At 32.3% G+C, this 26,355-nt stretch overlaps 2 protein-coding genes across 3 annotated transcripts in view; one reads left to right on the top strand and one right to left on the bottom strand.

The window, feature by feature from the left end:
* LOC129217044 (cytoplasmic dynein 1 intermediate chain 2-like) overlaps positions 1 to 11,477 on the top strand; it is a 52,125-nt gene extending 40,648 nt beyond the window's left edge. For both annotated transcript variants that reach the window (XM_054851283.1, XM_054851282.1), the window contains 3 exons: positions 3,754 to 3,894; positions 7,606 to 7,731; positions 10,300 to 11,477. In XM_054851283.1, the coding sequence (XP_054707258.1) occupies positions 3,754 to 3,894; positions 7,606 to 7,731; positions 10,300 to 10,440 (408 nt within the window). In that variant the 3' untranslated portion in view covers positions 10,441 to 11,477. The remainder of the gene's footprint in view (positions 1 to 3,753; positions 3,895 to 7,605; positions 7,732 to 10,299) is intronic.
* Positions 11,478 to 17,505: 6,028 nt separating this feature from the next.
* The window catches only part of LOC129235145 (homeobox protein SMOX-1-like), a 47,962-nt gene continuing 39,112 nt past the window's right edge, over positions 17,506 to 26,355 (bottom strand). Inside the window, exon 4 of the mRNA XM_054868836.1 lies at positions 17,506 to 17,691. Within this exon, the coding sequence (XP_054724811.1) occupies positions 17,587 to 17,691 (105 nt within the window). The 3' untranslated portion in view covers positions 17,506 to 17,586. The remainder of the gene's footprint in view (positions 17,692 to 26,355) is intronic.

Below are 26,355 nucleotides of genomic sequence, written 5' to 3'. Positions count from 1 at the left end.
TCTTTTTTTTTCTGAACCAACTTTTGTTTCTAGTTCTGTCTTTAACCACAAAAATTAATTATTAATATTGTCATCATTAGCGCAATCTTTAACACTTGTTCATTGGAGCTAAGAATATATTCTGACCTATAAAATGACCTAGGAATGCTCCCGTTCTGTGCATGAGCAACAACTAAATTTCAAGAACAACCTTTTGAAAAACTACTTGTCTTGATCAACCTCTCACAATGACGAATGCATGCCTGACCTGCTTGTCACCTTAGCTCCCCAAGGGTGTCAAAAAGTATGAAACATTTTTGAGGCTCTAAACAGAAGGGCATAAATGGAATCTGTTTGAAATGCTTAGAGAAATAGTTTTTAACCCCTCTTATCCTGGTTTATTTCTGCTCACTTAAGCAGGAGAACATAGTTATCTGTCCAGACTAAAATGTTTTACTACTTTCCTTTTGTTATCTCTCTTTTCGTTTTCTGTGTCAGAAAATCCCTTCATTTTTTGGTGCCGAGTTTTGCAATTTGCTGGTTTCTTAGTGAGGTTTTGACTTTCTCTTTTACAGGATTTTTAAGATTTGGTAGATAGGGAGGAAAATTGGTGCCTTAGAAAATTTGTCATTACTGGAGGTGGTCACTAATAGAAGTTTCACAGTAGCATGTAATCTAATTTTTTTTTTTAATGGATTTCAGATCATTCATTTTTTGAAACATCTGGGGCTAAGATTCCCCCCCCCTTTTTTTAAATTTAATTTTGTGTATCCCTGCATTGAAATTTTTCTCCAAAATTCTTTTCCTGTTTTTCCATTTATAACTTTTTTATAAAAAAAGTTTTTATTGTACTTACTTTACCCCGTCTGTCAGTTTGGATAGGACAAGCTTTTCAATTGTTGCCAAATTCAAAAATAAATAACAATATCTGTTAAGTTGATTGCTAATAAAGTTAATAAATTAGTTTTAAAGCTGAACTCAGCATGGAGCTATAGATTTTGCAGTTTTGAAACTTTTCAAGCTATACAAATAAATCTTGATTTTCGAGGCTCTTCTTGATTCAAGTTAACAATGGGGTCATTTCCAAAATTTTAAAAGTATTTTTTTCTGAAAGAACATGTTTAAAAACATAGGATCTAACTATTTTTTAAATAATTTGTTTAAGTTTAATATTTTGAAAAAATTACTTAAATTGGTGAGCTTTCATTGTTTACATTTCTTGCCGATGACATTACAAATGATGAAATGCCATTCTGTGTTGCCATTCACAGAGCAAAATATTTAATTTGCATCTTTACTCACATGTATTGGCAACAATATGGTTGATGGCAAGCAGAGAGCGCAATTTTAATTTGCTTCTTGATTATCATAACGTAGAAACACGGTACAAAGATGCGCCAAAGAGCATCATTTGCGACGTCATCAAGACCATGCCTTGTTTGAAAAATCGGACAGTTTAAAAAATTAATTAAAACATAAATGTTGGATCCATGTTATTTTCTTTGATTATTCTCTCAATTTCATTGACTAAAAGTACTACTTTTGACTGAAGGAAACAACCCCATTTAAAAACCTATTTTCACCATATACTGGTTCTTTCAATTCATAAGAAATAAGAGTAGTAATAACCAGGGCTGCAGAATCGGAAGAAAAATGATCGACTCTGACTCCAACTCCTGGATTTTGAAACGTCCAACGCCGACTTTTTTTTTTTTTGTGAACCCCCTTCCCATGAGGGAAAACCCTAACCCTAAACAGAGGATAGGGCAACCTTAAACAGAAATTGAAATATTGATTCCTTTTTATGAAATTTTCGCGTTGTGTTTTATTGTAAACTTAACATGTATATAACATTAGAAATTCACTTTGAAAATTAAATTATCCAATATTTGCGATTTCTAAAGTGTGAATATTTAAAAATCCCATTAAAAAAAATGAATAGGATTAAAATTTGCTTTCCTTTAATGTTTAACAAATAGATATTGATCAAATCCTGTGCTTTCAGTTTTTAAAAGCTGTAACTTGATATATATATATATATATATATATATATATTTTGCCGAGTCAAAAAACTTTTTTTGAGAGGATGCGGTCCCCCCCCCCCCCCCCCTTGGACGGGACGCCCATCTGGTGGGTAACACCTCAACTTAATTTCAGGGTTTATAAAGATTGAAATAATTTAATTCTAAAAAAATATTCCCAATAATAAATCTTAAATTTCATCTTGAAAATTTCAACAAAAATATTGCACTATATTGCGGGTAGAGGTCGGGTACATGTACGTCAAGAGCAAATTTTACCCAAAATGCGGCGGTATACAGCTTTGTACGAATAACTTTTACTATACCTACATTTCTTGGCTAAGTTTTTTATTTTAATTTTATTGGCAGCTTTAGAATTAACCTTAATAAGAATATTTTAGGATTAATTAAAATTATTCAGTGTTGTAACCAATAAATCATGTACTAATTTTATTTTAAAATTTTTAGTGATAACTAAGCTTTCTTAGATAAAGTCTTTAGATTAAAAAAATTATATTTTATCCGATCTTTTGGATTTGTGCTTTCGTGCCAACATTTACTTGAATAATATATTATTTTTATCTGAAAGTAATTACTTAGAAAATGTTAGGCGACAAAACTGTTTGCTGCTGACAGTTGCTATTAGTTAAATAAAGTTAAAAAATAAGCAAACTGGGATTGGGCGTAGGTAGCTGTTATAGAAAGCTCGATAAACAATCAAGCCAGCTGGTTGCCACAATGATAATTATTCTCCCTATTAGTAGGTCTTTATACATGTAATCAAATTGACTCCACAGCTCTGGTAAAAACACCTTTACAATAAACATAGCATTAATTGTAGTGTCTGAAACAGTAATAGAAATGGAACCTTTCATTTTAAACAAAGTTGGAAATTTTTTTATCTTTTATTTATTTTTAGACGAGCACTACATAGGAAAAACTCTATAAAGCTTTTGGGAACATGTGCATGAATAGCATGTTTCAGTAAACCATTTTCTCTTTTCTGTTATACTTCTAGGCATTTTAGTCCACAATTGAATACTGCAGTGGGATGGCAGTATCTGAATTTTTTTCTTTTTCATCTATTGTACTTCAACTTTATAGTACAATCTTACTTATTTGGTTTCTGCTGAAAATAAAGCACGCAAAAACGTCAAATTCCAACATTTCTTTGTTTGAATGGAAACGAAAACTCGTTTCTTCAAATATCTTTAAAAAAAGCCTTTCTGCAGATGCTGCCCTGTACCTTCCCACGTCAGAATAGTTTATTGTTTTTATTGCATTTCTAGTCAATTCCATTTTAATAAACATATTAGTTGCTGCACAAAATACACACAAAGGCTCCAAATTTATTAGATCCTTGTTTCATTTCATTAACTTGAAGAACATGATTTAAGGAAAATTTCCCTTTAATAATCTTTTAAATAACAATATTTGTTGGTAATGGACAAGTCTTATGAGATAGGTTCGTTATTTAACGAAAAACTACATTTAAATATTATTTCTCGAATTCTTCAAATTTTAATTGGATTACGTAAAAGCAGAATCCATGTTCTTCATACAGTGCATACAATGAAACAAGGGCTTTACATATTTGGTATATTGAGTGTTTTGTAAAAAACTTGATATGTCCAAACCCGAGGAATTACCTCTCTAAAAAAAATATTTTATTCAAACAAGATTTTTTTTTTTAAAATTAATTATTGATTATGCATGAAAATTTAAAATGTTTAATTCCAATTCCTAAAACTAGGACAGCAAGCCTCTCTATTCATTTGAAGATAATGGGGATTATGTTTGCGATGTTGCTTGGTCTCCCATTCATCCTGCCGTTTTCGCTTGTGTTGACGGCATGGGAAGATTGGATATCTGGAATTTAAATAATGATACTGAAGTAAGTTTTCGCTGTATCACTAACTTTATTTGTGTACTACTATTGCTAAATGCTTAGTAAAATTAGGATTCTTAGGGTACAACTTTTTATTATTATCATTTTAACTTTTCGCTTTTTCAAATAACTATGTTAAGACAGAAACCTTTAATAAATATGTATTATAGTTTTATATGCATTAAAATTAAAATAAGATTTTTAATACAGTTATTACTACAGTTATTCAGTATGTTTATGTAATAAACTAAGTTACGTATTATACAAAATTGTATTTTTACTGCTGTTATGCCAATAACGTTTTATTTACTTCTAACCAGGAAACATCACGATCAAGGAAATTCAAAAAAATTCCAAATTGGTGGCATTCGAAAGAGCATTGGAAAACATGTTTATGGTACTGAAACTACGTGCCCTCGTGACCACGTTATCGAAATATGATATCTTAAAAATTGCCGAAAGTTTTAGTAAAGTCGCCAAATTTAGCGAGTTTTGTTCAGAAATGGAAGGTACGGCGCGAATTCAACATCTGCATCTGACAAGACATTTATTTTACTTCCATATTTGGTCACCACCAAAGCGCGTGAGAAATATCGCATTAATTCTTTACTCGGGGTGACTACCATGGCGCGGGGTGTCGTGGCACAGACTGCGGCATTGAAATTTTTAGGGGCTTTTGTTCCGGGATATTAACGTGCAACTGTATAGGGGAAAACGCCACAGCCCGAAATATTTGTTTTATTTTATTGTAAAATCAATGGAATTTTTTGTTATTCTTAAGACTGTCTGTTAAAAAACTGATGTTTAGAACTTTTATGCTTCTGCGGGTGAAATATTTCCACTGAAAGAGTTTATTCGATGATGAAACTGTTTTAAAAAAAAATATGATAACCGTAGAGAAACGGTAAACACACTTTAAAGTCTTTTTTTTTTTTTTTTTTTTGAAAAGTCGTAAATCTGAAGTCTTCAACAGTATCTAAATACGAAGAAAACGACATTTTTCAAGATTTCAAACCATGTTCTCAAATTAAAAAAAAAAACGATTTCTGTCAGTTACTTCCAGTGTGTTTTTCGTTATGTGTATCGTTTTCAAGTTATGTGTAAACCCTCTAACAAGTCAAATAATAATTAAAAAAAAACTGTATTAATTTTTATTTTGCTTGTATTTGAATTCCCTTTTAACGTGAAACATAATTGGTAAAAGTGACTTCAGTATTTTTAAAAATGACTAAATAACATGCAATATGATGTGCATTTACGTTATAGCGACTTTCAATTGCAGTGACAGACTTTTTCGAACTACAGGGGTTGTTGTAATGAACGTCGACTATAAAATTTTTGATGAGAATCTGTTATGAAGTAATTTCTGACATCGTTAGTTTTGCTGTGCAAATTTTTGACATTTACTATCCGCTGTTTTCTTTTTTTTAATTATTATTTTTTTTCGATTTTAAATTAAAAATTAAACATTCTCGCTAGCAGTGGTCAGACAATAAAACTTCATGAATGATAATAACTTTTGAAAAAATAAATAAGAGCTGGGATACTACAATCCATGATCATGTTCTTTCAACATCAAAAACTATCCATTTTATTTTCAATATATAAGCTTTAATAAGCATGTTTTTTTTACTTATTCATATTAATTCTCGTACATAATTATTAATTACTTACAACACATTTCATTACAAGAGTACCAACTTAAATTAGTTAAGTAAAACACACTTGAAATGCATTTTAATTCTGAAATGCATTATTATCACGATTACAAAGTTAAATCCTACGTTCAATTTCGTTACAAAGTTGTAGCTCCTCTGGATAAAGCTCTCTAGTTTCCATTTCACAGGCTTCATAGTTACTTTTTAATTTTACCCACACAAGTAAAGGGTTAATTCGAAACATCGTTTACGCGCTTTGCAGATGACCAGGAATGGAAATGAGAGTCTTGCTAGACGCAGGCGATGAAATCACGTGGTATTTTCCATTTCTTGCCAAGTCTTTAAATTTGGCGAATTTTCGCAAGATTTCGACAGAATTTGAACCCCCATATCTCAAAAACAAAAGGACGAGGGCACAAAATATTTGGGTCAATTTTTTTTCTAAAGATACTCTTTCGAATGCGACCATTTTTAACTTTTTTCATGATTACTGAACTCGTGATGTTTCCTGGTAAGATGTTTCCAGCATTTTTTAGTGTGTTTTTTTAAAACGTTATGTGTCCATTAGTGCTGCTTTTATATTGAAATGAAAGTGCTTCATGACAAATTAAAATGTACCATAACGTAGATAGTATCTACTGTGAACTATTAAAGGCTCATGCTTGCAAGTATTTAAGCTTTTCCAATACTTACTACTTTTATTTACTTTTAATTTTTTTATGGGCCCTAAATAAATTTTGCTTTCTTCAGTTAAATTGAAATTAACTTAAAATTATTTCAAATAATGCAGAATTTTAATTCTTATTAAATTAATTATTCATTTCGCATCTGCAAGTCACATTGAAATTAAATTTTCCCTAACAAAGTAGTGGGGAAACTTCAAAAGTTGTATATGCATCTCTTGCATAACTCACAAATGGTGTTACTCATTGTTTCATATTTTTGACACCTACAAAATGGCTAATGAAAAGTTTAAATTGAATGTGCTTGAGGGAAAAATTAGAACTTTAAATCTGTTGAAAAATAAAGAAAATCAAAATTGCTGCTCATTGCAAAATAACTTATTAATCAAATGAATGAATTACCAACGTTTTGATGCACAAAAATTGCAAATCACTGCAGGCACGTGTTCTGATGATACAAGGAACACCTTTTTCAATGTAAAGAAATGTGAGCTTTTGGATGAAAAGTTATCCGAGGAAAGCAAAGAATTATATTGAGAAAATCTATAACTTAATATGTAATCCAATGAATGCATAGAACATACATTATTTTCATAAACATGAACGTTAATAGAGCATGGAGAAAACAGAACACACAATATATTTTGTTTAAGACCTTAAAATACATGCAGTACAACCTAGAGGTAAGTCCTGAGATACTGCATGATTTAGAAGATCTTTTCAACGAAAACTTACCTTTGACCGGAACTTTATATGCGTTTTAGTCAAAACTTGAAAATGTCCCCTTACGTCTTCTCACTGTCTCATATGTATGTGTAATTTGGAGAGTTACTAGTGCAATTTTTTCAAAAACTTGATATCTCGTTTTTTTTTCCTACCCGAGAGATTCAAGATTGTGTTGTATGTATTTTAAGTTCTCTAACAAAATATATTGCGTGTTCTATTTTCTCTGTACTCTATTAACGTTTACGTTAGAGAAAATAATGTATGTTCTGTGCATTCATTCTGGATTTCGTATTAAGTTATAGATTTTCTCATTATAATGTTTACAACATGAATATAAAACTAAATGATACCAGATTCCCATTTGCTTTATTTAAAATTCTTACAGTGCTAAAAAGAGAGAAATTCCAAAAAAAAAAAAAAAAATAATAATAATAATAATAATAAAATAAAATTTATTCTCAAAGATGTGTACAAACTCTTTTCTGGTTTTTTGATAAGGGATCTGTGCTTTTGGATTTCCAATCCCAACTTTGTTCAATACTCCTGGACCATTAGTATTGTTTTTCTCCAAACTGTTGCGATATGCGGTACATAGGAACGTGCCTGTTATTTGCTGAGCTTAGTATTAAATATGAGTCATTTTTCTTCAGCTTCCGACAGTAAGTGCAACAGTTGATGGGAATCCAGCTTTGAACAGGGTTATTTGGACTCCATCAGGCCATCAAGTTGCTGTTGGAAATGATTTTGGAAAAGTTTATGTCTATGATGTTGGAGAAGTAAGTGTAAAAATTATCTGATTGCATGGCTGCCACTTTTCTATACTAAGGTCGGAATTCTGTTTTTAAGAAAAACCACTAGACAGATTTCCATCCTTCAATTAAATGATTATTTTCCTTCAATGAAACACTAAAAAAAATTATGAAACTTTTTTTGCTAAGAAAAAATCTTTTACAATACTGTAATATTCAAAGGTTCGTTAGAAGAAAATTGGGTCTGCTTGCAGACTTTTTCGTCCGCTACAGACAAAAATACGAATTTTAAAAACTGACTTTTCACAAAATTATAAACTCTATACATGACCTCAAAAAATTTTGAAGCCCAAAAACGAAATTTAGTAGCATGAATCGGTAGAATAATCAGGATCTCTACTGAAAACTTGAAGGATTTTAACCCATTAAGCGCCAAGTCTCCCATTTTGGGAACCTTCAATTAAGATTTTTTTCTTCATCAAGTTATTAAGATATCATTTTGAAATTTTTTAAAATGAATGATAGAGAACCAAACTTTGCTGGTAATTTTTTCAAAAAGATTTGGAATGTAAATTCTTTTTTGAAAAAATTTTAAATTTTGTGAAAATGTCTTGTTTTTGCATTACACGGGGAAAAAATTCCTTAAAAATAATAAATGCAAATGCAGGAAATTAGGAACATGGAATATGAAGCTCAATAGACCTTTTTTCAAATCACAACAAACAGGGGCCAAGAAAAATAATTTAAAGTAGTTTTAGAGGACTTTATTTACTGAAGTCCCAAAATGGGAGACTTGGCGTGTTCTGATTAGCAGAGCAAGTCATGCCCGGTAGAAATCGTTCTCACCCATTTTGCATGAATGAACTTTCCCCTTTTTTCCTGTTGAAGCCACAGCCCCCTTTGTAGTTTCTCATTGTAAACACTCTTTTGTTGTTCAAGGTCAAGAGCAGGTGCTTTTATTAAAACAAGTAACATTCCATTCGTTTAGAAGAAAGTTCTGAAAAAACAGAGGCGCCAATCCTCCCTAAGGAGGATGACGCATCTCTCTGAATTTCTACAGATCACGAAAGATATTTCCGTAAAAGGAGTTCAAATTCCCTTTAAAACTATTCCTCCCCCCTCCATTAAAATATTTTGTAGCTCAGTCAGTTCCATGCTCCCATCCCTCTTGAGGGCGCTCCCCCTTCAATTAGGGAGATTGAATTTCAATAGAAAAATTTCTCCAGCTTTTTTTTTTTTTTTTTTGAAATCAAAAATGTAGTAAGAATTTTTGACTTTGCTACGAGCTTCAAACACTATTTAAATAATATATTTTAGCTTAAAACAAGAAGATGAGTGCAGTATCACTTGTTTGTGAATCTATCTCACTTTATATTTTTACCATTTATCGTAATTTGTTGGATGAAATTGGACAAACTGTGACCGTTGATAATTCTTCAATGCGAAGCATGCTAGACATTTATCTCTAAAAACATTATGATGATGAATAAATCATGTCATAAAACATGTTGTGAAGCAACCGAAATGTTGACTGCAAAAAATCCCTTGCCTATAATAACACAATTACACCATCGGGGAGCCCAAAAATATCTTAGTTCCATTTTATAAGATACATTTTATATAGTGTGGTAGTGTGTAATGGTAAATGACATTTCATGTCATTGTCATTTACCGTTGCTCGATCCCCCTACATGGTTAATAGAAAAAAGCTACCTCTTCTCTTTTTGTGTATGAAAATCCTAAGGCTTTTTGCTAAAAGGTAGTAAAATGTGTGGGAAAAGTTTCGTTTTGTATAAAAATGTATAAGAAGAAGGAATGCAACAAGAAAGAAAACCAGACACGGAGTGATGTACGGCAGAGGGAAGAGGGGAGGCGTTCTTAAGGACCCCAACTGCTCAAGAAATTGAAAATAACTAGCATACTAATACTTATTAATGTTGCAAATATACACTGCTAGCCTCTGGGGCTGGCCTCCACAGCTTTTGTTGCAAGGGGGCCCAAAATGTATAGCTTTGGGTGTCATGAAAACTTAAAAGTTCTACATTTTAAAGCTTGAATATGTTAAATATGTACATAAAGTACCAATACCTAGCCATATTAATTACCTAAAAACGATTTTAGGGCTTTCTGATGGGATTTAGCCGGAAATTATTCAAGTATCAACATAGTAGCAGGGATATGTATGTTGTCCCCATTAAACGCCAAGTCTCCCATTTTGGGACCATACCATATCTCCTAACCTAATAAATATTTTTGCAAAATTTCAGCTACATATGATTAAAGATGTGTATTGAATATCAAAACACACGAAAACTTAAGTATTTTCAATGTGGTTCATATAGCGGCGCTTAATGGGTTAAAACTTAGCAAATGATCTTCCTACTTTAAGTTTAAAGTTTATAAACTTTTATGGAAATATTCATCACATATACTCATGTAGTTGTCAAGGAATTTATATATATAAAAAAGAAAATAAAAAATTACAGGGGTTGCAGTGTTATTTCACTTAATTTTTAATTTAAAGTGATATGAATTCATACCAAAAGTAATATTTTGTATTCATTAAATTAATTTCATTTTCTTTTATTTTTCCAGCAACTTGCAACTCCTAAAAATGATGAATGGTCCAGATTTGTTTATACATTGCAAGAGCTAGAAAATAATAAAGCTGATCAAGAGTTGGATTCTCTCAGTAATATGGCAGGCGGAAATTCTTATTTGTTACCCATACGTTAACCGTATAATTTGCCTCTAAGGGACATTTTATTTGAAAATTTCCATGAAGTGATTTCTTGCTTTGAAGCAAAAATTCCTAAAATAAAAAACAATTTTCCTTTAGTGTATTGAAGAACAACATGTTAAGTTTGTTGGGTGAAAAATTATTATTTTTTTGACTTAATCCACTTCTTTTGCACTGTAGCAGGAGATCTTTTTAGCTCCAACCTGCATGTACACAATTCTCATTTCAGGCTGATGAATTGATATGTTGTTCTTCACTTGCCATTGCTGATGTTATTATAAATTACATTTTGGAAATTAATACATCTTTGTTATTGTGTTTTGTTTTCTTTATAGAATTTATGCACTATGTTCTACACTTCGTATGCCATAATTGTTAAAATGTCAGTTTTTCATAGTGCAAATTGAGCTTACACTCGTTACTTATACCTGCTTTTTTTAATTTTGAAAGTACAAATTTCTTTTTTCCCTTCGAATTTAGCTTTCAAGCCTCCTCTCCAATTCATAATTAATGCTTGTTTATGCTAACATCTTGAAAATTTCATCATATATACATGAACTTTTTAATTTTTCAAATGTCAATATGATGAAAGATTTTTTTTTTTAGATTGTTTATACTTTATAAAATTTTGCATTGTCATAGAAAATTATTCCCTACCTATTTCATACTTTTTAATTTAATACAAAACAGAATGGAATTAAAATTGTAATAAATAGTACCTAATATAACCTGTGAAAAAATTAATATGTGCCATATGATTTTTTATATGTACATTTGTAGTTATTAATCATAATCTCACTATTAATGTATGCTTTTGCAAAACAATTGTAAATTTATTATTTTTTACAATAATAATCTATGCTAAAATTCTTAATTTTTTACTATGACTACCATGAATTGTTTCAGATGAAATAATTTTCATGGCAATGTGCTATAAAAAATTTCTATGTAAAAACTATTTTTAGAATTGTATAAATGTTTTCATTCCTTGTACATTTATTTGTCAAAAATAATAAAATTAATTTTATTTATGTGTTAAATAAATCTGTTTGTGTGTGTATTTTTTAGTAGGATTCTTAAACTAATGTATAAATATAAAGAAAGTTTTTTAAAAAAATCCTAGAAAGGTAATCTGCTGGGTTCTTTTGTGATTTCATGATTGTTTGAAAATTGAAAGTGTTCAACATTTCTTGACGGTTTTAATAATTTCATAGAAATTAACTCATATGTTCCTGAATGTGACAGGTTTAAAAAATGGAGGTCTTTTTTTTATTAAAAAAAAAACTAGAGTTCAGACTTTTAACAGCTCATTTTTATCATTCCAATTTCACCATATTTTTTATCATAAGCCTTAATTTTGTTTTGAAGTAGAACATTACTTGTCAGTAAGTTTTGCAGTTCTTGACATATTTCTTGAGAATCAGCTATATTGAAGCATATCTAAGTTGACCACTTGTGGGGTTGTATTTCAGTACTTGTCTCAGACAGATGGTATACTTATAAAGGTTGATTTATATGATATGATATAGGACTAAGTTTGTATCTGACAATTGGGTCAACTCAATAAGTAGTTTGAATGTTCTAAATTGTTAACTGTCCAATCATACTGAATCAACTTGTAAATTAATTGACACTGACTCTGCTGACAAATTATGTCTGCATGGCATGTGGTTTAGGAGCAAAATAACTTAACAGTTTATCGTACTAAACGTATATTAAGACACAAGGTTATTTATATATTATTATTCTGATATCAAAACATAACTGATACATGCCAATATCTGAGTTTGAACTACATATCCATCACAAATTGGGTTTTTACACATGCTGGGGCCTATTTGGGCAAGTGGGGGCCTCTACCAGAAAGATATCAACAATTTCAATTGAAAGTAAAAGTTTTGTTATTCAGTTTTTGAAGATTGTTGAGACCATGCCCTTTTTTTACCCGATGGAAGGGCCTCGACTCTTCTAGATTATTTGTTGGTTAACAGTAAAATAGTAATGTGCACACTGATACAATGAACCTTTCGATCAACATGAGCATATATTGTTAGTTGTGATAATGGCATTGTAAAAATTATTGCATAATAACGTGTTTAATGTAAAAACCAAATGCTAAGACAGTACTTTGTGTATTTTGTAGTTTATTATGAAGGAAATTAAAATGCCGTTTTTCCCACATTTAAATTGAAGGTATTAATTAGTGATGTTCGGGATATCCGAGAGAAAATAAAGATCTGTATCCGTATCCGTTACTTTTTTGACGCATCTTAAACGGATCTTTTCTATTCTAAAAATTTTTAAATACTTGAATAAAAGACTCTTAAATACCGTTTAAATTAGGTTTTATTCCCTATTTGAATTTCAGAAACCAATTTGTATTCCCCCCCCCCCCCCCCGTTGCAAAAAGGAAGGGGAAATAAGTTTTAAAAGTATCATTGTGTCTTTTTGTGGCATCGTAGCTCCTAAACAGATGAACCGATTTTGATAGTTCATTTTTCGTTCAAAATTTGACTTGATCGAAAGTGTTCTTAGCTTGGCCTCGTTTTTGTAGAACTTTAATTACCGGAAATATTAATTAAAAACCGACTTAACGCTTTTCACAATTATGGTAGTAAAAATTTACCCGTATACGTTAAAAATGTTGGCTCTAATTGAAAGAACGAAGTCTTCTGCGTTTGATATTTATTTGAAACTTTTAACTTATGTACAGTAGGAGCTATAACCTTGTTAAGTAAATTTTAAATGCAATTCTAAGCCTTTATACGCCTGATTAGTAGCAATTTCATAGCCGGAAGATAAAGAGAAAAAGCTCAATGATTTAAACTTTTTACCTGCTGTTAGTTCATATTCGTCAACGAATGTGTATTCTGACCGGCGAAATTCATCTTCTTAATATAAAGTCGACTCTCTGGGACGTGTTTTTTTTTTTTTTTTAATTTTTTTAATATTAGCTTTTGTTATTGATTTGGGGTTTCTGTTATTCTTCATTTTTGTTTTTCTCGGCATCCTTCAAAAAAAGTGAGACTAAATTCTGTTTGTAAAGGTGTTCCTGGCTCTTTATTTCGTCGGTCGGAGTAAGTTCAGTGGAATGTGTCAGCGCTGCATTTATGCTGAAATAAAATGCGAAACATTTCTAGCCTGTCCAGTAGCAGCTTTACACTCTTGCTCCTGTATCCTACATCTACCGAGTAAGCTAGAAATAATTTTTCGCATTCCATCTAAACATTAACGCAGCGCTGGCCCATTCCTTCCAACTCTCCCTGAATTTTAACGGAGATTTCTTTAAAGAATAAATCATGGTCTTGATTATATTTTTGCCACTGTTGACATTTTTTGAAGAAACTGCCATTATTTTGACGGGAATACCTTCCGTAACAAATTTTACACTTGTAGTTGAATTGGGTAAAAAAAAATTTCAGATCCGTATCTGTATCCGTGGATCCACTTTTTTAACGATCCGGCACATCACTAGTATTAATTAGTTCTTTATTTCATTAAAGAGCAAAGTTTTGGCGCAAATTTATTTATGTAATCTTAAAATCAACGAGAAAGTCATAAAATGCTGAAAATAATTTTGAAATTTTTAAATGTACGGACAACTTGTACTGTCCACTTTGGGGGCCCTCTTTTGAGAAGGGACCCAGGCATAGTCACCAGATTCACCTCCCTGAATCAGTCCCTGTACACACCCAAAGTTACATTGAGCAGAAGGTGTATGATGATATTAGATTAAATGAAGAAGTTTGCTATTTTAGCAATGGCTATAATTTTATTCCATCATTGAGTAGCTCTTGCACATTGAATTTGTAGCTGCGTCACCTCAAAAAAAAAAAAAAAAAAATTGTGCCAAGTGATGCATATGCAACAATCAAAAAAGGAAAAAAAAGTAATATTTTGTGTCAACATGTAGAAAGGAACTAATTTATGACTCAAAATTTAAATCCAAGCATCATTGCATTTTTTAAAAAATTCCAAAAACTCCTCCTAGCATCAAAGTACTTTTGTGCCAAATTTGGCAAAGATTCTGCGGAAATTGGATTTGTGTAGGGGACACACGTACACACCCGCTTACATCCATTTTTATATCCAGCATGTCCTTGTTTAACCTGCAAAACCTCTATTTTCGCTACCGTTAGTGCTAGATTCATATTTCCCACATTCATATTTTAAAGGGTGAGTAAAATTTGAAGTAATTGGTTGTGGAATATCTTGGAAATTTTATTTTTATACTTTTGGGGAGAGCCCTGGTATGATTTTTGATTCAGTTTTTAAATGCATCAAAAGTTTCCTCCCTCTTTCTCTCTGTGTACTTTTTTTAAAGAAATCCTTTATGATTAAAAAACAAATTTATTGTTCATATATATATATATATTTTTGTAATTTAAATCACATGTTTAGAGCTATTAGAGATGAAAATGGTCGGAAAAAAACTGGGAAATTTCCGAAAAAAACGGAAAAAACCGTTTTTTTCCAATCCGAAAGGGGTTTATTTCCACTGTGGGAAAAATTGAAAAAATGAATTATTTCAACTTTTCAGGAAATTTTAACTGAAATTTTCAGCAAAAAATGATTACAAATTTCTCACACTTAAATTCTGATGCAACCCCCCCCCCCCCTGTATGTTAAAATACTGTAACTGTAACTTTAATGCAAGTTGTTGTATGATAATATGATTTGCATATGAATCAAAAAACCTTTAATAATACTTTTTGCATAAAAAGCTTAAACCAATATCCTTAGTGAAGAATTTATTTTCCTTCTTCATAACAAACAAGCATAACTTTAATCACAAAATTATGTTTCTGCTGACTGTGTGAACCAAATGTACAGGGTGTGGCAGAAAAAAAACCCTGGTAAGCAATCTTCCATGAAACTTTAATAAAAATTAATAAATTAACAAAACAAAAAAATAATAATAATATGAAAAGACCTTGAACAGTCAATAAACTTAATTGTTTTCAAACTGGCAGCCTTTTGCAGTAATGCAGAGATTCAACTGCTTATTAAAATTTTCATTCAAGGGCACCAAGTACTTTAATCAATCCTATTCCCTATAAAGCAATTGGTTTAGGGAGTTCAAACTTATGTGTAGTTTAGGGTAGACCTTCGACTCTAAAATAGGCCATACAGTGTAATAAATGGGATTTAGGTCTAGCGAGTAGAGCGTCCACTCAAAAGATAATACCATGTCAAAAACAATGCGCCTTACACCACTCTTGTCTTTTTGGCCATTTGAATCAGTGTGGAGTTTAAGGAAAATGTCCAGTCTAGATTGCTGAAGTGCTCTTAGGCCCACAGAAGTACAATAACTTCTAAAATGTCCTTCTGGTTCACTCTTTGATTCATTTTACGGCCCTCATCCACAAAAAACTAGAGATTTTTTTGTCGCTTGTGCTGATTCCATCACAGATCAAGCCTGACTTCGAATTTTGGCGATATTTAACATTTTGTAAGGTACTTGGCATGTCTACAGACCAAATCTTATTGTTTTGGGGGATATGATCTGGTTGAACGGTAATTCAGTGAAAGGTATCTCTTTCCAGCTTGATCTTGAAGCCCGTCTCAAACGTTTCTGGCATCTTTGTAGTCATACAAATGCCTGAACTTTTTGGAACTCGTAAAACTTCTGTTTCAGCTGTTTTTTCGCTTAGTCGCACTTATCGGGCACAAATTCCCATCTTACAGACGACTTCTCTCGAAGAAACACAAGGACTTCATTGAACTCAAATTTGGATGACCTGACTATGAATTGAAATGTTCACTGTTCGTTTTTGTATACTTTCCGGTCATCGATTATCATTTCCAAGTCATTTGAAACGGCATACCGTTTCAATTATTGTTTGCCGAGGGACAACAAGCAAACGAACCGTCTTGGGTAAATAACTTAAAATAGCAGTTAGTTTGCTTAAAATTGTAAGAAAACCGAAAAACAATACATAGAAACATATTGTAAATTATTTTCTAATAAAGTGGGAGACAAAAATAAATAAGGCACTCATTAAAATGAAATTACCTTTCTTCCATTCGATGATACAATTTTTGTCCGACATTTTTTGCGGCACCCTGTTATACTGCCGTGATAAGCAAAAAAGTGGAATCTGCAGTAGGGCTCATGCTGAGATACTGTGTTTTAAAGTTTGACTCTTCCATATATTTGATTCAGATGTCTTTTTTTGTTTAGAATTTTTCAAAAAAATAGTTCTTGACCAAATGACCCTAAAACATTTTATTTATCAAGTAAAATACGAAACAGAGAAAAACTTGGTTATAATAACTCAGTTTCGTTCAAAAGTTGCTGGAATGACTACTTTTACTACTGTGCTTAGCAGGGCCATATGAATAAACTGAAACTCCAGTTTAAGTTTTGGTTCAGCCTAAGAAAAACCAGTTTAGTTTTGATTTGAACTTATACTGGATTAGAAAAAATCAAAACTCAATTGTTTTCATTTTAGACAGTAAAGTTACACTGTATTATTTTTATTTAAAAAAAATATCAATCATGTTTGAAAGTCGAAAATTTCAATTAATATTTCAAGTTTCAAAGGCAATCTAAAATAGAAAATGTAATTGTTATGATTAGACACACATTACCCAATATTATTGGTTGAACGACGACTTGACTTATTTCTGGTGCTTGACTATGAAAGCTCTCAGTTATAAAAAAAAGGTTGTTGTTTTTTTTTTAATTAATCTTACCTTTATGTGTATTTCTGTCAAGCAGAAAAAGAACATGTGTGGATAGCATATATTTTTTAACGTTTAACCCTTTATATGTTCCTAGAAACACAGAGCTATTAAGAAACCCAAATTTTGTTCATAAAAAAATCAAATTTTCCATTTTTTTCCAATTTTTCCCGAAAAAAATGGTAAAAAAAAAACCGTTTTTTTTTCCACCACTTCAAAATTTCCGGAACTTTTACATCTCTAAGAGGTATACACCCCTAAATTACTTATTATTTTTAAAATATATTATTTACACTTTTTATAGTCCTGTTGAACATTTTTTTCATACTGTGCAAAATGTTTTATTAAAAACAATTTTGTTGATTTAATGGTTTGTTTATTGTTTTTCCAAGTATAAAAACTTCTTAAGTCCTTTTTCAAACTTATATTCAGCTTGCTTAAAGTTCAACTTTTGGTCAACATGTGGTATTTCTATTTAATTCTTTATTTAATTTGACTTTTATATGAGTGCCTTTAGTCCTTTTCCACTTCATTCTTCTATTTTGGAACCACACTTTTACCTAAAATTAAAAAAAAAAAGTTCTTTTTAAAATTACACTTTGTTCACACATATACAGGATTATTCATAATTCCCTCTGAGGTTACAAAGCACAATAGTATAAAAGCTAAGATAAATAGAGGGGAAAAAACATTTGAAGGAATGTATAAACAATTGAAGTTTTATTTGTATGTTCTTTGTTCTATGTATGACTGGTGATCCCTTGGTAACATGGCATACATGAATTCCATAGTCTAGTTTACACTGACTCAACATACTATTGGAAGCACATTATCTTGGAAGCACATTGGATGCATAAAAACATTCGAACTTCGACATATTTACACATTTTAAGATGTGCTGAATCTATTTTGACCATTTTTCCTTCTTTTTTTTTTTGGTTTATATATAGAAGGAAGTTTTGAACTCGTGAAAGTTTTCAATTTTTGGCGGATTTGGTTCTAAGGTGTGCTAGCTGACACCATTTTAACTATTTTTGGCAAATATCTGTCTGTGAGCATAGCCTTTTTTTTTTTTTGTTTTTTTTTTGTAGCCACTCGAGCGAGAAAACTGCTGCATGAAATCGAATGATATTTGGTGCATATGAGTAGTGTCAGAGCTCCAATTTTTCCAACCTCGGATAAATGTGAACTGTCGCCCTTGCCCTTTTTATTTATTTATTTTTTTGTCGAATTTCAACAGAAATAGCGTGCCTTTCTCGCCTGGGACAAGTTTTATTATAAAATGTGTTGTTCCTACTTTATGAGCTGTAAATTTTAGAACAAAATTCCAATCTGTTTGTATTAAAAAAAGCAAGTGATCTTAAACATTTCACTTTGCCCCACACATTTCTCTACTTTTCCGACTCTTTTGAAACAATTTCGTTTTTAAACTAACGACTAAAAAGTAAGTTAAGGCATGAGAGAAAAAAAAAGTTTGATTGCTTGCATAAATTCTAGAGCTGTTTTATCAGGGAGAACGAGATGGCTTTTTTTCTTTCATTAAACTAGCAAGATTCTGATCATTGTTGCAAAGCAAGATAACACTGCACTACTTAGTGATACTCTGAATTGGATCGAAATGTACAGGGTAGAAAAACGGTGCTCGTGGTTATTTTCCCAAGGTCAACCCCCCCTGTTTTTGTTTCCATTTAACGTGGAACTTGAGCCATAGTAATGTGACGTTGAAATATACCATAATGCCTCTGCTTTTGTTACTTCTTATCTAACACCCCACTTTCTTCGGGTCACACATGACTTTTGATTTCGATTCCGAGTCACAACTGACTACAACTGTATTTATGTCGAGGACTGCAAACTAAGTGCCTTGCTCCATTATTTTTTATACCGATAGATGGCAGCACCATCACCGGATCGAACAGTTATTGAGAATTTAGAACTAGACCAGGAGCTAATAGCTACCTGGTGCTATCACCCCAGAGGTATCGTTTCACTTGGAGGACATTGAGACCACGAGCATATTTAACGTCACCCAGTCCCCTTTAATGACGACGGTGGATCTTCGACCATCGAGGTTTGAACTCAGGACCCTCCGGCACCGAATCCGACACTCTACCGATCGGGCTACCACGGCCCGACACATGACCTTGAACAAAGAAGCGAGAACTCTCCGATCTCTGTAAAAGCGATAGTTACGGTGAAACACGAAATATGCTGCTTGTTTTGATGAAGCATTCCGGAGGAAAGAAACAAATATATTTTTGGTACAGATGTGATATACCCCCCCCCCCCATTTGGCGACATCCGATTTTTTGCACAAAATTGAAATATTTTTCTCACCAATGAGACGATAATTTTTTAAGCATGGCATCCCAGGTGAAACTAACCTGTGTTTGGTAACCCGAAGGGAATCTTGATCTGTTCAAACTTGTTTACTTGGGTTGTTTACTCGGTTTCACGCAGGAGAGATACGTGTTGTTTCGTGCAATATACCTTACAGGAAACGTTCGGATAAATCTGCAACGGTCTACCACTGACGTCACAGCTACGTTGCCTTCTGATGTCATCGGAATGGGTGGAGCTACGTTTTCTTCAGCCAGTTAAAATAAGCGGATTTACGTTGTTTTATTCTGTTTTATTCTCGCTATTTTTTTTACTCATTCTTTTCCTTATACTTTTATAATTTTAATGATACGACAATGATGTGACCCCCATTATTTCCACAGGAAATAAGAGATGTGCACATGGGTGCCGGCAAGGAGGGGGGGGGTGCAAGGAGGATTTCTTATACCTCACGGCTTTTGAAAAAAAAAATCAAAAAACAATTTTCAAAACACATTTTTTTAATATTAACTTTTTTACTAGTTATTTATAAGAAATTTAAACATAAGTCACTAGGTTTTCTTTTATATTTAGGTGTTTTTATATTATTTTTAGGGGCATTCTTCATCCTTGACTTTTAAAATCTAAATTTGGATTAGTTGAACATATTGAAAAATTACAAAATACATCACGATTAGTATTATTCCATCGCTTATGTTTACCTGAATTGGCAAGAAGATGACTCCATTCCATCCGTCGACTTTAAAAAATAAAGTTGCAATAATTTAAAAACAAAAACTTTTTAATACTTTTAAAATATTTTTAAACATGTTTTTAATGATTATTAATACTAAATAAGAAAGAAAGTAAAAATAACTGCATTTTAAGCAAAGTGCAAATACAAAACTGCAGAAATACTGTGATCAGAAAAATGTAACTTTTGAACTGAATAATTAATAAATAGAAATACGTCTTAGAAGTCACTTTAAGCTAACTTAAATAAATAAATAATTATTCACATAATTTTTTAAAAATTGTAAAATAAATAAATAAATAAATAAATAAAAATTAATTTTAATTTCGACTATGTCTTTTGCAATCACGAGTTTGTGTGTGTGTGTGTGTGTGTGTGTGTGTAGGCGTGTGCGTGTAAGTCTATCTGCAGGCATGTAGTTGTGTGCAGGCGTGTATATGTAGGTGTGTGAGTGTGTATGCAGGAGTATGTGTGTGTAGGCGTGTATGTGTGTAAGCATCTGCGTGTGTGTAGTATATGGATGCAACCTGGAGACGCCCACTGGAGTAGCAGTATGGGGAGGGGGTGGCCAAGGTGGAGTCCCTCCAAAAATCCACCGGTGGTGGCAAAAATAAAATCAAAGGACGGACGGACGCCCAAAACGGTCAAGTGAGAACAATAAGCAATTCGCAATTGCTGAATTAAAAAAAAAGTAAAATAAAAAAGTTTTTATAAATATGTTTTTGAGTAATCGTGGTTGTTTATTGTTTTTACTTGACGATAGTTGATTTCCTTTGATTTCATTTTTCCATGCTTATGATGCAAACTTCTCTGGTGCACGGGCCTCAATGAGCGTGTCCATCTTCTTCATTGGTGGCGCCCATTTCCTCTGGTCCTCGGGCCTCCGCGAGCATGTCCCTCCTTCTTAGGTGGTAGCACGCCCATGTCCTCTGGTCCACGGGCCTTCGCTAGCATGTTCCTTCCCTTGGATGGTAGCATCCATGCATCTCGAAATCGAATTATTTATTAACGACATTTTCGACTTTACGCATCCTTTTTAAGCGAAAACAGTATACAGCGCCCAACATCCAACACATAACATCCAGTATCCAGCCGAGGCCTTCGAGATAGAAAGGCCATCCAACTAGCAAATGACGTCATCGTTAGTCGATCCACAATGATATTGGGAAGTGAGCTCTTCGATTAGTATTTTGGTTTAATTAAACTATTTGGTTTATTTATTATTGTCTTCTATTATTTTAGTAGCATTAAAACTTCTACTTTTTCATTAGAAAACATAAAAAGGAACCAATAATCATACATTAAAAAATACACTGAGCTTAATTCATAGTATTTCACATAAAAACATTTATAAGTCTTACAAAGTATTCAAATAACTAAACACGATTTTATTTTACAATCTTGTAAAAACGAAGTGATAAATAAACAGTTTTATTTTTCATTTGAAAATTTTTTTAACACTAATCGCATTTTAACTACTCGTATATTGTATTGAAACATTAAGTCTTAAGAAGTATTCAAATAAATAGATGAACTTTCATTTTACAATTACATCAAAACAAAAAATAATTTTACTATTGTATTTGAATAAGAATAAAATGAAATTTTAAAATATAAATAAACATTTTTACTAAAGTAAACGGGAAATATAACTGCAATACGTTTCAAAGACATAACATCAAATTAAAATACATAATACCAGATTATTAATGTTAACTTAGCTTAGCAAATTTATACTTTTAAAAAGACATGAATGTTTGGGTGCCATCCCCCAAAGTAAACGGTGCACTACCTCCTTCAATTATGAAAACTTCAAGAAAAATACCCCATAAACATCTCCCCCATCTCCCTTAAAATTTCAAGGGCACAGTTATTTATAACTATAGCCGTTGAAAAGCTATCATTATTATGAGACTATGATTCCTACCCCTCCCCCCTTCGGTGGGCACTCTCGAAAAGTTACACAGGAATTCAACTTTAAAAACGTTAAGTAAAGAATGAATTATACAAGATCATGAATACTGTATGTTGTACATCAAAAATGTATTCAATATCAAAGCAGCCTTTTTTTTTTGGAATTTGGCTACTTTTCCATTTTTAGCTTTTTCTGATGCTAATGATTGTTGTGTGTGTGGGGGGGGGGGGGCTTTAATAGTTCATCATTTTAGGCTTTTGAAAAATTATTTTAAAGAGCATTAATTGATGACAAAGTAACCTTTTTCAAAACACTTCTCATAGAATGACCATTTTACCAACTTTCTTCAATACTTAAAACTTCATATATGTTAAATTGAGATCAACATTTTTCTGAGTAGGCTCTTTTAGGAATTCGGTGTGACATTATTGTGACAGGGGGAAGGGAAAGGATAACAAGAAGTGTGACATCACGCGTTGTTTATAACAATATGCTCATGTTGAACAGCGTTACATGTAACAAGGAGGGAGGGGGGGGGATTTGTTCAAAATTTTGCAACATCCTTTATGGACAGCCCCTTAATTCAATTTATATTACAATTTCAGAGTTCCTAAAAGCTTATTAACAGAAAACCCAAGGAGTTCAAAATTATATAGTTCAAGACATTTTGCCTTTTTTAAGCATAACAAACAATCATAGAGCATTTGGCAAAAACACGTTGTGTATCCACTGCTCGAAAGTAATCTTTCGCAAGCCCAGAAATCATGAATACCGTTAACTCAACCACAATTTGTACATAAATATCTTAAAACTTAAAGACAACAGTGCAAAAAAAACATATTTTTTTTTAGTTTGCGCACAGAACCAGCTTGTTTGAATAACATTGCAGGGGCGTAGTTGGGGGAAAATGTTTAAGTATCGAACCCACGACCTCCGGCGTTCAAAGCTAATCTTCTTACCTCAGAACTACGGAAGCCCATCAAGGAATGTTTTTTGATCAAAATAACACATGCTAGCGTATGAAACAATTTAATCGAAACAGAAAATATAAGATTAGTTCAGTTAAAAGCCTGTTTCAAAAAACTTGTTTACATATTAACTGAATATCAACACCAAGTTACATTGCTTCTGATAGCAACAAGTATATTCGAAGAAAATTTTGACATATGTATATTGTCAGCTTGGAAAATCCATTTCGAATAAATGCGTGTACAAGGTTAAAAAAATAAAGAAATAAAAAGTTGCAAGTTAACCGTTTCAAATATTAAAGCAGTATGCTGAAATTACAAATTACAGACAAAGATATCAGAAAGGAAACTGACAATTGTTTGTGTAATGGAGGAAAAGTTAAGTAACCTTAACTGCATGAAGCATAAAATGTTAATTTATTTATCTGAGAAAAGTACTTACCTCCGAACTTTAAAATTTATTCCATGAGGCGCCCGATTTTTTTCTTCGCATGCAGGTTGTTCGGTAGCGCAAATCGCTGACTCACTCAGCAGACACTCAGACACTTACAAGACTAATTATATATATATATTTTTAATTGCCTCTACATTCCGGTACGTTTAAAGGATGAGATAAATTCAAGAGTATTGTGTTCAAGAATGTGCATCCGAAGTTACATATTTCCTATTTCATCTATTTCAACCAGAGCAAGCAGCACTCTATTTGCTTGAAACTGCACTGCTTTCAAAGTTTCGCGCCAAGTTCAAAGATCGACGACTGGTGGCGTAAGGAAGCGGGGGGGAGAGGAGTTGTCTGGCCTGTTATCACGTGGGTCTCGATCCAGCCGCAGGCATTCATTTGAATTTTGACGTCAAGAATTCAAATTACAGCATTGCGGTAAAATCCATTAATAGGAAAAAGAAGCCCATTGAGTAGGGTCCCCCAGGTAAAATGATACAGCGACCTTTGCATGTTCTTAACATGTGGCCGTATTCGCCTGATCGGTAGGGCGTTGTATTGCAACTGCAAGGTCGCGGGTTCGATGCAGCTGGTCGGAAATCCTCCGTTTACGCTAATGGTGACAGGTTCACGTCACGTTTAATCAGTCGTGATCACGAAGACCTTCAAGTTCCCATTCCAAATCGATATCTCCGAGGTTGCTGGATCAGGGATTGCTCGGCTCCTGATGGTCTCGATCAAGAAACTTAACTGTTTTCAGGGTCCCATCTGACCAATGAAACCATGTGTAAGCGGTAGGTACGGGGACATAGACGCCCCCCAGACAACCACAATTGTCCCTTAGACATCCAAAAAGGTCCATGGCATATCCAAATATCCATTGGATTTGCCACACAGCTGATGGATATCCATATCTGGTTATGTCTATGGATATGGATTTCTGATATATCTTCAAGACATCCAAACGGTTACATGTTTTGGATGTGGATATTCGGATAGCTTATGGATATCCAGATTTTGGATATGGATTTTCGTAAGTCGTCTAGCTATCCAGAGTTCTACATGTTTTAGACATAGATATTTGGATAGCTTGTGGATGACTGTTCAATAACCTGAATGTTTAAAATAAATATCCATCGAAGTCTCATTTACGGATATCTGCTAGATATTTGACTGTTGGATATTACTTGATTTGTTTATATTCAGGTCTCTGCGACAAAATTCTTTTAATTTAAAGTTTTGTTGATGTGAGGTGAGTTTTTTTTAAATTCATTTCTTTTTAAAGTGTGGTGAACTGAGAAAACTAACACTTCTTCTAAACTTCATTGTTTATCAACAAAATCGCGATCGCGATACGACGTGAGTTTGGTGGATAACAATTTTGTACTGGATACTTTTCTTTGTTGTTACTACATTAATTAATGTAGATGTTCTTTTCTTAGATAAGTGTTTCAGATGCTGCTGATTTTTTGTGTTTTTCAAATTTTAGAACATTTGTTGGTCAGCAAAAGGCAAGCGTTTGTATGTTACCTACCGCTTTTCCGTTTGATTTGAATGTCGGCCATTGCTACTTTGTTTGCTGTTTTAAAAATTTAGTGGAGTATTAAACTGTTTTGACGTTTTTCTTTTCTTTATTGGTATGTTTCTTTGTTTCTGGTAAATGTATTTTTTTTTTACTCTATGATAATTTTTTCACTAATGAAGAGTTAAGTTCACAGGTACCCTAACTTTGATTTCTGTTCGTGAATGTTCGATCTGCATTTCTTCCACAATGTTAACTTTTCATTTTTTTTTAAATATAAAAATCTATCTTGCAAGTAGACTAGGTTATTAACTTAGATTTCTTTGCATGTGTTGTGTTACTTTGCTGAAACAATTAAAACTCTAAAGTTGTTTTGTGGAAATGTTTAAGGCTTATTTTCTAGAAATTTTTATGTTTATGAATGTTCAGTTTAACCATTCAATTTAAGCATGCATTCCCCCAAAACATCTATCCAGTTTGTTAATTTTTTCAATTGCACATTGCTTGAACATGTGTTTGCATTATAAAGATAAAGATTGCATTTTTTCTTTCCCCTTGTTGTCGGATGGCACAAAAAGACCCAATGTTGGGTTTATTATTTGCATTCATGTTTTAGCACCTCATCGTTTACATTAGCAAGATGTGCACTACTATTAATATTATTTCTCCCTAAAAGCTATGAAATCTCAATATGCTGGAATTTTGGTTTTACCAATGTATTCCAAGTGTCTCACTTACTCCTCCTTAATAATAAGCATTTTTTGGCATGATTTTTTTTCAATTTCCCAATTGTTTTATTTAAATTCAAATGGTATTATATTTGCTTGAAAACTCAGCCCACTGTTGACTAAAAAGTGGTTGCGTTTAAAAATGCCAGGTTAATGAGAATGCATATGTAAAGTTTTTCTCTCAGGTGTTTTCGTCCTGCCAGAATGTAGATGAGTTTTCTGGATTTGATGGGGTTATTAAGTATCAAGTTTTTGGAAATCTACCATATTAAAATTAGCGTAATGTTTTATAAGTCTCTGAATGCTGTAAATTTTGCAACAATTAAATATGAATCCAAGTTAGCCAACTATTACTCATAAAAGTCTGGCTTCAAAATTCACATTGTATGTATTTGATGTGTAGTTTTCACTAGTGCCGTACCAAGTAACTCTTAGTTTGAGTTCAGAGTATCAACCTTGTTGAAATACACTTTACCGAGGATGTAGATTGACGCTAATACTCGTAATACAATATACAAATTATTCTTTTTCAAATATTTCATTATTTTATAGTATGAAAGAGAAAATAGAGAATGAGAA

Source organism: Uloborus diversus, chromosome 2 (genome assembly GCF_026930045.1).
Source record: "Uloborus diversus isolate 005 chromosome 2, Udiv.v.3.1, whole genome shotgun sequence".
Lineage (NCBI taxonomy): Eukaryota > Metazoa > Arthropoda > Arachnida > Araneae > Uloboridae > Uloborus > Uloborus diversus.
This window is presented reverse-complemented; position numbering and strand designations above follow the sequence as displayed.